At 36.6% G+C, this 13615-nt stretch overlaps 1 protein-coding gene and 1 pseudogene across 1 annotated transcript; one reads left to right on the top strand and one right to left on the bottom strand.

Moving 5' to 3' along the window:
• The first annotated feature begins 977 nt into the window (after positions 1-977).
• Positions 978-6469, top strand: dnajc27 (DnaJ (Hsp40) homolog, subfamily C, member 27). The gene is made up of 7 exons (XM_087836517.1): positions 978-1372; positions 2207-2289; positions 2373-2442; positions 2844-3008; positions 3199-3321; positions 3401-3561; positions 3657-6469. Exons 1-7 carry the CDS (start codon positions 1286-1288, stop codon positions 3787-3789), a joined length of 822 nt encoding a protein of 273 aa, XP_087692643.1. The 5' UTR covers positions 978-1285; the 3' UTR covers positions 3790-6469.
• LOC148096080 (uncharacterized) lies at positions 6297-8112 on the bottom strand (annotated as a pseudogene).
• Between the last annotated feature and the right edge of the window lie 5503 nt (positions 8113-13615).

Genomic DNA, 13615 nt, shown 5'->3' with positions numbered 1-13615 from the left:
TGGGTAAATTACAGAATTTAATGGATTAATTACATGTAAACCGTTAAACGTGTTTCTTTAAAGGTCTTTATATGGTTAGAAAAAGGTTATAGCTCTTTTTTGGTAATTAAAAATAGCAAAAAAGGCTTTGTGACAATAACAGTTAAAGAACCTTTATTTTTAAATAAGTGAGGTTCAAATTCGTTGATTACCGATGATTTTAAAACACATACATATTAAAACTGAAGAAATGAAGGGAACCTTAAGGTAACACTTAAGTATAAGTATAGAGTAGAATAGCCCCTGAGGGTGGTTTATCCTTCAAGCTCAGGTCCTCTACCATAGGCCTGGGAGTTTGAGGGTCCTGTGCAGTATCTTAGCTGTTCCTGGGACTGCGCTCTTCTGGACAGAGATCTTCGATGTTGCTGTTGTAGCCACTTGCCTATAGCCCACATCTTCTCCAGCTCTTCTCTGAGCCCTTGGTATTTCTTGAGGTCCTTCATCCTGATGTTGCTGTCATTCTGTATCGCTACATCTATCACTACGGCCATCTTCTTCTTCATTTTCTTCATATATCTACATTTTATTGGATTTCATGTCATGAATGTATAAAAGTAATACAATCTTTGATGTCATTAAATTTTAAATGGTATTGTTCTTAAAATATTTCTGAAAATTACAACTTGTTACATTTTTGAAAACTATTTTTCATAAAATGAATTAATTTAGTAATTAATATATTGTTAAATTACATTGTTTAAACTTACAGTAATAGCTTTTCAGTGTTTTTACGTTGTCCGGTATCCGTTTTTCAAAAATCAAACTGATTACGTCTTTGACTATAAAATAAAAGACCTTGATGTAAATTTCGGTTTTTGTGTTTTTAAAATCATATAGATAGCATTTTGTGTGCACATTTCTTGCTTTGGTAAGTATACGAAAAACCTCAAAGTTACAGTTTTTCCTAAATGTAGTTTTATTTTGAAAACACAGGCGGAGGTTGAGTGAGCAGCTAACTCCATGCTAGACCCAAACAGCTGATTAGCATAAAGGCTATGAGGCCAGCAGGGTCTCTGGTTGTCTGCTGTACGCAAACGTCAACATTAGAGCTGAAGTTAAACGATGCGATGAGATTAATGAATCTGGAAATAATCCCGTTTAAGGGCTGTGAGAGATACTAACCAGCGTGCTAACAACTAGTTAGCCCTGTTAGCTCCGCTCACAATAATAATATCAACAGCGGCTGTATTCCGGCACAGTCCCGTCGCTTTAAACGCCAAAAAACTTTAGAATTTAAACAATCCAAATGGAAACAAACCCGCCGAAAAGACGAGACAACAAGAAGTCTCTTCGGGTGAAGGTGATTAGCCTCGGAAACGCCGAGGTCGGAAAGGTATGAGACCCCCTGTTTATTTGAGCTCAAACCTAAAATAGAGTCTGGTTCATTTTACTTGAGCTTGTTATAAACCACCTGTACTGTACTACTGTGAGTTTATGGCTTATAATGTCACATTTGAAAAAATTATATAAAGGTCGTGAAAGATTTTTTTCTGTAGTCTTTATTCTGTTTTGGATGTCAGTTTTGTTGTTTTTGCTCTCTGGTTTATTTTGTTCACTCTGTCGCCAGACTTCGTTTAAAACCGATTTTAATTACATCTCACCACACGATCTCACAGATTACAGCATCCAGGTAAAATTATTTTCAATATGGTTGCATTAGGTATAATTCGGCGCAGATTTATGTCATAAAAAGAAATAGTTTATTGTTTTATTATCTTTAATATTTGGAGCATCATGGAGCAGACAGCAACAACTAGCAGCGCACACTTAAATTACGTTTGTTTTATTGTGCTGTATCAGCACAATAAAACAAAGCTGTTTGATGTGTGATATTATTGATCAGGCTAGTTTAACCCTGAGAAATCTTTGTTTGGAATTAATGTAAATTTTGACATGAATGTGCTTTTAAAGGGCAGAAGGCTAAAAAAGTTCATGTTATTAAGGCGTAACAGCTTATTTTTGAAGCCAAATTTTCCAAAATAGGCTCAGAATTGTAGACTGATGATTATTTGAAACACAATATCTGCAAATGGGATTATCCAATTAAAACCTAACAAGACACAAATTATCTAAATAAAAACACAAAAAAATTAATAAATCTCAGTTTGATGGATGGTCTGGCGTGAAAGGCAGTGGAGCTCATCTTTAAATATTGTTTATTCTTCAGAGCTGTATCATCAAGCGTTACTGCGAGAAGAGGTTTGTTCCAAAGTATCTGGCAACCATTGGAATCGACTATGGCGTCACCAAGTGAGTTCACAGACTGCTTCCTGTCACTGTGTGTGTAGTGATGTTTTTTACTGAGCACTAACATGTGTTTTATCTGCCAACAGAGTTCAGGTTCGAGACAGAGAAATCAAGGTGAACATCTTTGATATGGCCGGCCACCCGTTCTTCTATGAAGTGAGTCAAAAACGAGCAATTTATGTTGTTCACATCAGAAGAAAGAGCGCCAACAAAGGTGCTGTGAAAGAGAAATACGAGATAATTCACAGATTTACAAGAAAAGAAAACTAGTGAGTAAAAAAGAAAAGAGTAAAAATTACATAAAATTGCGTAAGAGTAAAATGTCTGGAAATTTTATGACAAAAATCCTATTAGATCATATTTTAAAAAGACCAATATGCAATAAGAAGATTTCAAATTCTGACTTCTTTTCTCTGAATTTCTTTAACATCAATGGTTGTGACAGACTGTCGTAAAACAAGATATTTTCGGCCAAAAATAAGCCTTCTTGTAATATTTGCACCCACACAACAGGCGGCGCTCTGTGAACATGTTTCTTTCTCTGTGGTGTCGGTCAGGTGCGTAACGAGTTCTACAAAGACAGCCAGGGCGTGCTGCTCGTGTATGATGTCGGCCTGAGGGAGAGCTTCGACGCCCTCGACAGCTGGCTCGGCGAGATGAAACAAGAAATGGGCTCTCAGGCCAACATGGACAGCATCGTGTTCGTCGTCTGCGCCAACAAGGTCAGACCGAGTGCAGCTTTAAGAGAGAGGAGCTGAAGCAGCTTGATTCAAACTGAGGGTGTGCTGAGGAGCTGGTATTAAGGCCCTGAATGAGATAAAGAAGGATTATTTTGAACTATGACTCAAATCTTTTATTGAGGTTTATTAAACACACATGCAGCTGGAGGTAAATGTCTGCGTGTTCATACAGGTGGACCTGACGAAGCGGCGAGTGGTGGATGAGGGCGAGGGGCGCCTGTGGGCAGAGTCCAGAGGCTTTCATTACTTTGAGACATCAGCACAGAGCGGCGAGGGCATCAATGAGATGTTTCAGGTATTTCTCGCACACATGCGCAGCTTCCTGTACATTTTTTTTATGGACCGTGTCTCAGTGAGTGCCGTGTTCTCCACAGGCATTCTTCTCCTCCATCACTGACATGTGCGAGAACGGCGGAAAGCGCCCGGTGTCGGAGGTCAGCGTCGGCTTCACCAAAGAGCAGGCTGACACCATCCGGCGTATCCGCAACAGCAAAGACTCGTGGGATATGTTGGGAGTCAAACCCGGGGCCACGCGGTGAGTCGCCAGCATACAGGCCATCTTTTCAATGAAGTTGTTTTGTTTTTTTCTCACATTGTGTCTAATGCAGTTTACTATCTTTTCATTTCTAGGGAGGAGGTGAACAAGGCGTACAGGAAGCTGGCGGTCCTGCTGCACCCAGACAAATGTGTTGCCCCCGGCAGTGAAGACGCGTTCAAGGCGGTGGTGAACGCCCGCACCTCACTGCTAAAGAACATTAAATAACACACACACACACACACACACACACACACACACAGAAACAACTGGACCTGCTGTCACTCAGACACGAACTGATGACAAACTTTATTTATTTATTTATTTCTGTATTTATTCAGCGTACGTGTCATGTGTGCCATTTTGCTTGCCACAGTGCGGTATGCCAACATAAACCAGTTTTAACTTATTATATGATATTTTAAACACTACACTGGAGAGAGTATGGAAGACGATGAGTGCCACACAAATGAAAAAGATACAAACTCTGTGAAAAACATTTCAAAATTAAATTATTTCAGATTTTTACTCTTTAAAGGTACTTGTCCTGTGTGTGTCCACTTAAAGCTGTCAAAAACAAATTAAAGGCATAATCACTTAAACTGCATGCTGAATATTTAAAAAAAGAACTTTAAATTTCAATGTAGCAAAAACCGGCCAAATCCTCATCATCAAAAACGAATCTGAAACCAAAATGGGTTAAACTTGTAGGCACGGTGGAGTTAAACTACCAGCTTTGCTTTCTTTGTGACTGGAAATAAACCCATCAAAATGTTCTTTTCTGTAATGTCGGAGTTAGTTTAATGTACTTCTCCTGGACAAATCAGAATACTTTATTGATCCCTTAGGAAACTATGTGAAACTAGTTAGCTATGTTCATGTCAATGTCAATTAGGTCGCCCACACATGCTACCCCATTTAAATTAATTTGTTTCCGTAAGTGGCTGCTTTGTTCCCTGAATTGTTTATATGGAGCTCCTCACATTTGTTCCCTGAAAAAGCATATCTCTACTCTCACACTACTAATTTCCTTCATTAAAATCACTCACCCCAAGTAGCTAACTTGTTCCCTTAACTGGTTAATTTAACCTGTTTCTCGATTGATTATTGGCCTAAAAGTTTAGTTTGTGTCCAAACTATTAATTTTAATTTTTTTGTACATTTTTTGTTTTATTGACTTACTCCATTATTTCTCTAATTTGTTCCCTCTGACTGTGGATAAAGTGAAAATATTAATGCATGTCCTTAAATCACTTTTTTCTCCAAAGTGCCAACCTATTCTTTTAACTTATCGAATAGTTCGCTAGACATATTTTTAAGTCGTGTTTCTTTAAAATCAATGGAATCATTTATGCATGTTTATATTTTCTTGGTTTGTTGCCTCAGTTCATTAATTTTTTTCCCTCAAACTGCCAAATATTGTATTGGTTCCCTAATGTTATTTGTTATTACATTTATCCCAGGTAAACTATTACCTAAAAATATATATTTAAAAAAGGAATAACTGATTTATTTCTTTGGCAGTTGATAGAAATTACACATTTTGTTAAGATTCAAAATTCCTTATTGGTTTTCTTATTAAGTTATTTTCATTTTAAGAAAAATGAACAAAATATTTCTTGAAGAAAAACAAATAAAAAAAAATTCAACATGGTCATCCCATCACCACATTTTAATGTGTGATTCGTCTTCCATGAGATGAGAGTCATAGTTGATGTTTACATGATGGTAATTAACACGATTGGTTGTTAAACGAGAGACTTGTGCCCGTTTACTGACTTTGTATCACACAAAATGTCTTGTTAAAGCAGAAAAGTGTTTCATATTGTAAAGAACTCATAGGCAGCATGAATATGTTATCATAGTTTTATATTTTTACATATGTGCAACCACAGGAATTAACTTAAAACAATCCAGAAAGAGGTTCCACTTGTTGCTTTAATGTGATTTTTATCGTTATGCTTTAAAGTTCAAGTCAATTGATCTTGATTAGAACATATTGCAAATGTGGCTTTTTATCAACATTTTACATCAGCCCTGTTAATACTCAACTATATTAATATCTGTGGATGTGAATATATATAATATTTTCAAAATACTAAATTGTAAAGCAACTTTAATTCAGTTTGCCACAGAAGTGATAAGATTGAAAGCCAAACCAGTGAATTGAGAAAAGTAAAAAGAGAGAGTAGTGAGAAAAGATAATATTAAATTATGTGAAAAATATTACAAAAGACTATTTTCAAACAAAAAATCTGTAATGATTTATGCGTTTTATATTATGAAAATTTCTTAAAGGGATTTCAAATCATTTAAATCCCTTTAATTAAAAAAAAAAAAAAAAAGATAAATCCCCCAAATTGAAATCTGTAAGGAAAACAAAACATTTTGATGAAAACACTATAAAGTCAATTTAACTTACTTTAGAAAAAATATATTAATGCATAATATAAAAGTAAAGTAAGAGGTTAAAAAATAAAAATCACACTAAACTTGAAAGTGGAAGAGGAGTTTTAATGAGCGTTGGCCAATCAGTCATTTTATTTCAACCAGTTTTCTGTCTGTATTGTTTATTTTAATCACATGATTTATGTTACAAACACTCTGAGCTAACTCCTAATGTGACTGTGTGTTTGACGGATGTGTGATTTGGCACAGTTTGAACTCTGTACCTCATGGCTCAAACATGATGAATTCCTGTTGCCTGATGTTTAATTTATACATGTGCACTGAATCTATGTAGAGCCTACGACATAGATTTAACACAAAAGTACAAATTTCCCCTTAGTTTGTGCAGTCATCAGTCACATGATGACGTGCGAGCGCTGGAGTGAGTGTGTGTTACAGTTACAGACTAAATGTTGTTCTGCTAGATTGTTTTTAATTAATAAAAAGTCACAAAAATGAATTCTGATCTCAGCCTGTTCTGATTTTTATCTTGAGGTGTTTTACTTGCTGCCAGGTCCTGGATTTCCTTTGATATCTCAAGATTTTAGGAAATCCTTGATGTATAATTTAAACCATACCACAAATCATTCTGAAATATACCGTGAGTGTTGTATTTTTGTCATTTATATTAGTTTATATTTATAATTTACTATAATTTAGTATTTTATAATTAGTAATTAATAATAAACCTGGAATGATTCAGAAATTCAGATTGTGTCATGGAAATAATACAAAAAATAAATATAAAACTTTTTTCTTTTTAATTTTTTATATTTTAAACTTCTGAACACAACTTGTTATAATTGTTTGACTATTTCAGAATATTTCAGAGTATTTAACCTTTTTGGGGAAAATTAATTACTATTAATTTATTTTATTGTTTTGAAACTTAGTTATTTGGGTTTTTTAATGTTCTGTAAGTTTTAATATGTTAAGGTTGAGTCATCACTGAGTTTATTTTTTACAGTTTCAAGTCCGTTCGCTGTGTCTATACCTGGCTAAATCACCACAGTAACATATGCACATAATCTGGTCAGGAGCAGGTTATGTTCAGAGTTTGGGTTTAATATCAGATAGAATTGCCCTTTGATTCTTCTATTTCTATTTATTTTAAGTGCAAATATAATACATAATATAATATTGCTTTGTGCAATATTATATTATGCATTATATTTTTTTCTATATTATGTATAATATGTAAGATGACCTGACGTGCAAAAAATTATTATTACTGTTCAAAATGGGCCAGCTGTTCAAGAGTCTGATGGCAGTGGGGAAGAAGGAGTTGTTGAGTCTCGATGTTCTGGAGTTCACACTTCTGAACCTCCGCCCTGAGGGCAGAAGTGTGAACAGTCCGTGTTGGGGGTGTGTGGGGTCTTTGAGGATGGAGGCAGCTCTCCTCTGGACTCAATGATGGTAGATGCTCTGCAGAGAGGGCAGCGGTGTCCTGGTGATCTTCTCCACAGTTGTTATCACTCTCTGCAGGCGTTTGCGGTCCATAGCAGTAGTGCTGCCGTACCATGCAGTGATGCAGCTGGTCAGTGTGCTCTCCACAATGCAGCTGTAGAAGCTGCTGAGGATCTTGGCCAACATACCAAATTTCCTCAGCCTCCTCAGGAAATACAGCCGCTGCTGAGCCTTCTTGACCAGCTGTGTGGTGTTCAGTGTCCAGGCGAGGTCCTCGGTGATGTAGACGCCCAGGTACCTGAAGCTGCTCACCCTCTCCACTTCATGCTCCCGGATAGACAGCAGTTGGTGAGGTCTCCTCTTCTTCCACATGTCCACTATCATCTTCTTTGTCTTGTCAGTGTTGAGGGTGAGGTTGTCCTCACACCATGACACCAGACCGGCCACCTCTCTCCTGTAAGCCGCCTCGTCTCCTCCAGTGATGCAACCGATCACTGCAGTGTCGTCCGCGAACTTCAAAATGATGTTATCTTTGTTGGAGGTGACACAGTCGTGAGTGTACAGGGTGTAGAGGATGGGACTAAGGACGCAACCCTGTAGGACGCCAGTGTTTGTAATAATGCTGGCTAAAGTCGTGTTGCCAATCCTGACAGACTGCGGCCTGCCAGTCAAAAAGTCCTGCAACCAGTACAACATAGGGTGGGGTGCAGGCCGAGTGTTGCCAGCTTGTGAGGGAGTTTGTGTACAATGTGGCTGCTGTGTGGTAATTGTACTAACAGACCATCAAACTTTCAACTATGGTGTTGACTGATAGGAAAACATCAACTTTGTCATTAATGTTTTGTCTTGTTCACTATTTAATTTGTCTGAACACCCTGAGGTGACCTTATGAAGTTTTCTCTTGAGTTTCAGTTGTTTCTATCCTGAACTGAACCGTGCTGACTCCATCTGACCTGGTTGGAGGTCTGCCAATCCCATCAGGCACCTGAACCTCCCCACACACAGTTAATCTGTCTGATTAATGAAGGGCCATTTGTCTTTGTTTCGGGGATTTCTTTTGGGATTAACATGCTCAGTCAGACATCTGCTGCTTCACATCAGCTCATTACTCAAATCCTCATCTCCTGACTCGGCCTCGCTCTGCTCTGTTTGTCGCTTCTGGTTCTTTTTGTCCTAATTTTTCTGATTTTTGGGACATTGTTAAAGCTGCAGGAATGACAAGAAACAGCCATAGTGACCTTCACTACCTCACTGGGTTCATTTTGTTCCGCTGAGGTTAACTAATGACTCGTTGTCGTTGTAATTTTGCAGTTTTTCCTCTCAGAGAAAGAGTACTGCTCTTATGAAGCATAAACTCAACATCAGAGAGAAACATGATGGAGATGTTCGACAAGAGATGACAAACATGACGCATGTTTTAAAGAAGAAACTTTGAGGCTGAAGAGCAATGAAGACAAAATAAACTGGACTGGAAAGGAAAAACTGTGAATTTGAAATGTGAGAGAAACCAAAGAAAGCAGGAAGAGTGTTTGAAGGATCAAACTGCTGTCAAACCTTTATCTGGACAGGATCAAAGCAACAAGTAGGTACAACACAAACACTCAAACTTCACACTTTCCACACAGTTTAATCGAGGCGAATTCATGTTGTATATGCTGCTAACTCCTGTTGATCACAGGGGGTCATATGACTGTTGGGCTTTTCTCCATGTTCTTTGTATTACTGTAGGGTTTTTACCGTACAATATAAAGAACCCTTAGGCATCTGGTGTTGTGATTTGGTGCTGTATAAATAAAACTGAACTGAAACTGAATTGAGTCTCATATCCAGTAATCCTCTGTTTGTTCGTGACCATAAAGCACTTAAGCAGTTTTTGCTTTCTGAAGGACACTCCTATGTTAAACTCCTTAAACTGTTAAAAACCTTAAACTGCAGAGTTACATCAATTTCTATTCAAACAAAAATAAATGTATATAAATAATAAAATTAAATAATATTAATATTAATAGATTTTAGAGAAACAAAATACATTTTTAGCTATTTCCAACAGCTTAGGAGTTGCTTCAGAGTTTTAAAAAACTCCAGTAAAAGGTCAAACAATGACAGAATAAGTTAAAACTATATTAGTTTCCTCTTTGCTCCTCACATATATGGTTCTTGTGATGAATGTATGTTTTCATCTTGATTTAGATTTTTGATTGGATTGGTTAATATTTTTCTTTCATTTGTAGAGGAGTCTGGAACATCTCTGATAAATGATAAAAGCTTCCCTCACATCAACAGAATCTGCATTTGACACACACTATTTAGTATCGTGGATCTTGCTAACACAGAAAGCTAACCAACAAGCATTTATTTCAGTAATACTTGTAATATTAGCTGATAAAGTGAAAATGGCAGCTAAGTTTCCAGATCAGCTGTAGAAGTTTGGAGTAATTAGTTAACCTTATCAACTAAAGATGGGATTTAGCTATGTGGCACTAAACCTAACATGCTAATATTAATGATGCTAATATTACACAGAAAAAAAGAGCTCAAAATCATGTTCGATCCAGAAAACCATGTAAATTGACTGGTATGAACTATAGTTATCAAAAAATGGTCAAAGTTGTGTTTGTTATGGACCAGTTTAAAACTGAATTTATACTGACTAATGTTGGCTTACCTATGCAGACAAGTTGCTTAGTACATGGCATAGTAGCTATCTGACATATTATGAGAAGAATAAGAAAGGAGAGCAATCAAATGCAATTTGAACTGAGTAAAGGTTATTTTAAAGCTCATAATTTTCCTTTTTTTCTTTTTTTATCCCATGTTCAGACATCCTGCATCTAAAGCCCAAATTTAAAGCTTCACTTGCTGAAATTTATCTTACTGTAAATATTGTTGTTTTATTAAGTGTCTGATAGCCAGTCCAGGTGAACTGATTTTAGAGTGCTAACAAGTAATTTTTCTTCTATTTACCAATCCAGACATCTGATAATAGAGATTTAATGTCCTGTCAGCAGTCAGGTTAGTGTGTTGCTACCTGATTGGATTAACCCTGAAACCTGGACCTGATCTGGGCCAAGACTGCGTTCAGCCAACTGTGCCACTGAGAGGCGTCTTAGATTTTTGGCAGAGAGACCTGAAACCATTTATAGTCAGCAGCCACTTTATTAGATACACCTGAGAGGTTAAATGGAGTCCAGTACAACAACTTGGCAATGATTTATTTTATTTTTTCAATATTTCTGTTAATCTTTACATTTTACATATCTATATGTCATATATATGACATTTACAGTGTGGAGTATAAAATATTAGGAACTCATTTAAATGCAATCCAGAGCAGCCACTTCAGTAATAAACATTAAGTAGATATCTCCCTTTTGACAGTCAAAAGAAAAATTTAAAATGTAAGTTGAATATTGAAAATCAAATAGCCTGAAGGTTTTTATCTTAGTTATATTACAAATATTTTTATTTATTGATTGATTTTGTTTCTTTTCTGTGCACGTTTCACATGTAAAGTGAGAAGTTTGTGAAAAAAACAGTTTATGACCTTTGTGTAACTGCAAAAAATGTAATAAAACCAATAAAATATAATAAATGATGCTCAACCAATTGGTAGAGCACATTTTCAGGCCCTATATCTAACTGAGGCTTTCACTGAAATTGACCTACCTTATTGAGTCTTTTCTACCAATTGGTTTTTCATCTGTAATGCCCAAAAAATCCACCAGAAGGCACTGTGAATGTAAACGGTTGGCTCTTCTTATCCCTCTCCCAACCAGGAAGTCAGAAACAAAAAAAACATCAAACATATTTTGAGTGTTTTTGATGAAACTAAGGTAGGAAGATATAATTTTTTGATTTATGATAGTGTTAGAGGACTTACTAAACAGATGTATATCACTTGACAGCATTAAAAAAGTGAAATTAAATGTTTAATTTTTTTTTTTTTAAAGTGGTCAACCAAACGGTTGATTTGTCCCTTTGTGGTGCTAATGCTAACATAACCTAAATGTTATTAAAATTGATTATTTGCCATAAAATCAGACCACTAGACCCATTTTGTTTGTCCATTGCTGTTGATAAATCACATTAAGTGTTAGCACAGCAAGAATATGCTGAAATAATTTCCTCAGTAAGTCATTTTTGTAACTTTCTGAGTTAGTATTAGTAAATATTGTAAAAATCAAGAATAACATGTGGAAATCACAAATATCACAATTGATTACCTTTTAACCAAATTACAGTAGCTGGTAAATTAATATTACTAAGTTGTCAAAATTATAATTTCATGTTGAACAAGTACTGTATGGACGCTAAACAATTATATGGCTAAAAATCACACGTCCTGTGGCATGATACTCATGATATCATCCACCTTCAACCACAGTGTGTTTGAGGTCATGGTCTCATATGAAGCCACAAGGTCTGATGAAGGTCTGATTGCAATGAAATGGTTTGACATCAAATGTGTCAACCTCCTAAACAATGCCTGTGGGTTCATGCCTCTTTCATTGGTCAAACGGTGGAGCAAAGAGTCCAATACAAAGATCACCATTCCATGCCCATCACTCATCCCTGTATATAATTAGCATATGGGAGGAATTAAACTTTCTGATATGCTATGACACCTGTATAAGACAAGTTATAAGTTACAAGTTAAGGAGATGGCTGTAGCTGTAGCTCAGGTGGCAGAGCAGGTCAGCCACTAATCAGAAGGTCGGTGGTTCGATCCCAGGCATGCCAAATATCCTTGGGCAAGATACTTGTTTGCCTACTGGTGGTGGTCAGAGGGCCCGGTGGCGCCAGTGTCCGGCAGCCTCGCCTCTGTCAGTGCGCCCCAGGGCAGCTGTGGCTACAATGTAGCTTGTCATCGCCTGTGTGTGAATGACTGAATGTAGTGTGAAGCGCTTTGGGGTCCTTAGGGACTAGAAAAGCGCTATACAAATGCAGGCCATTTTTACCATTTACCATATTCCACTGTTTGGATACATCCTTGATTTGAATACCTGGTCTACAAGAGGGACTGTGCCCTACTGGACCAGAAACCGATGGCTCTCAAAAGGTTTCCACCTGGCTGTGTCTGAACCAAGTTAACAAGCCAGCATCTAGAGTTGGACAACCATGATTCAGCTCTCCAAGACCACAGAATAAATGCTACACCCTAAGACCCCAACGACCAAAACTACAAGCAGATGTGATTGATTTGCACTGTTTTTAGGTTTGTTTGTTTTTTAAACAAAAATGATTTTGCACAGTAGCATTCAATCAGAAGTGGCCTGAATGTGAGTATTTTGTGCTGTTGCACATTTTTCACATTTGCAGATTAAAAAAAAAATGTATTTTGTTGTTTGATATAATAGTTTCCTTTGATGGAATGAAAACAGCAATGTTCACTGGCATGCTACTAGAAATAAACTGTATCCAATGCCCTGAATAGTTTTTGTTATTAATTTAATTATAATTTGGCCCTTTATTTGATTTTTTTCAACTGTATTATCTACTGTACTTGTATTTGCATGACATTTCATACTTTTACCATGAAGGGACATCTCAACCATTTGGTAGAGATCAATATTTTAAAAACTAAAGGGTCTATTGAAAAACTTGGTGTGGATCTCAAAGGGTCAAAAGGCTGATAAGTGTAAAAACTGAAAAGCTATGAAGTGGCTAGCTTGTCCAAACTGTATCCCTCCTTTTATCCCATGTTTGGGTTCAACTCCACCACACTGTAAAATTTAGTAAGTTGTCATTACAAAAAACAAAACAAAACTGGTTGTCTTTACAAACTGGTCTTAGAGGAAATGCAAATATGCATTTACATTACATTATAATTTGGAGGGTATTTGCACTCATATATCAAATAAACACCTTATTCAGTGATTGCAACTAAAACCTGAGTGGACTTCATCACTTGGACAAACTTCATATCATCACCATCAACACCAGCTTCTATGAAAAAATATGTTATTTACTAGAAATTAAAATTGTCCCATGCACCGCACAAGTACAGGAAATCTGATTTTATTAACATTTTGAGCACAAGCCTGAACAAAACTAGTCACAGTGACTTTTACACTGGAAATCATGTTACACGCCCACAAAAGCCAAATCTGCACACACCCAAACTGAATGAAGGATCACAATTACTTAGTAAAACACATTTACACAACTATACTCTTCAGTGCGCATTATTCAATGCAGT

The sequence above is a fragment of the Neolamprologus brichardi genome, chromosome 23 (genome assembly GCF_056152115.1).
Source record: "Neolamprologus brichardi isolate AB-2024 chromosome 23, ASM5615211v1, whole genome shotgun sequence".
In the NCBI taxonomy this organism is placed as follows: Eukaryota; Metazoa; Chordata; class Actinopteri; order Cichliformes; family Cichlidae; genus Neolamprologus; species Neolamprologus brichardi.
This window is presented reverse-complemented; position numbering and strand designations above follow the sequence as displayed.

Coding starts and splice junctions, on each gene's coding strand:
- dnajc27 (XM_087836517.1), top strand. CDS start 1,286: ATGGAAACAAACCCGCCGAAAAGACGAGACAACAAGAAGTCTCTTCGG. Junction 2,443..2,843: donor GCCACCCGTTCTTCTATGAA/GTGAGTCAAAAA, acceptor GGTGTCGGTCAG/GTGCGTAACGAGTTCTACAA. Junction 3,562..3,656: donor GTCAAACCCGGGGCCACGCG/GTGAGTCGCCAG, acceptor TTTCATTTCTAG/GGAGGAGGTGAACAAGGCGT.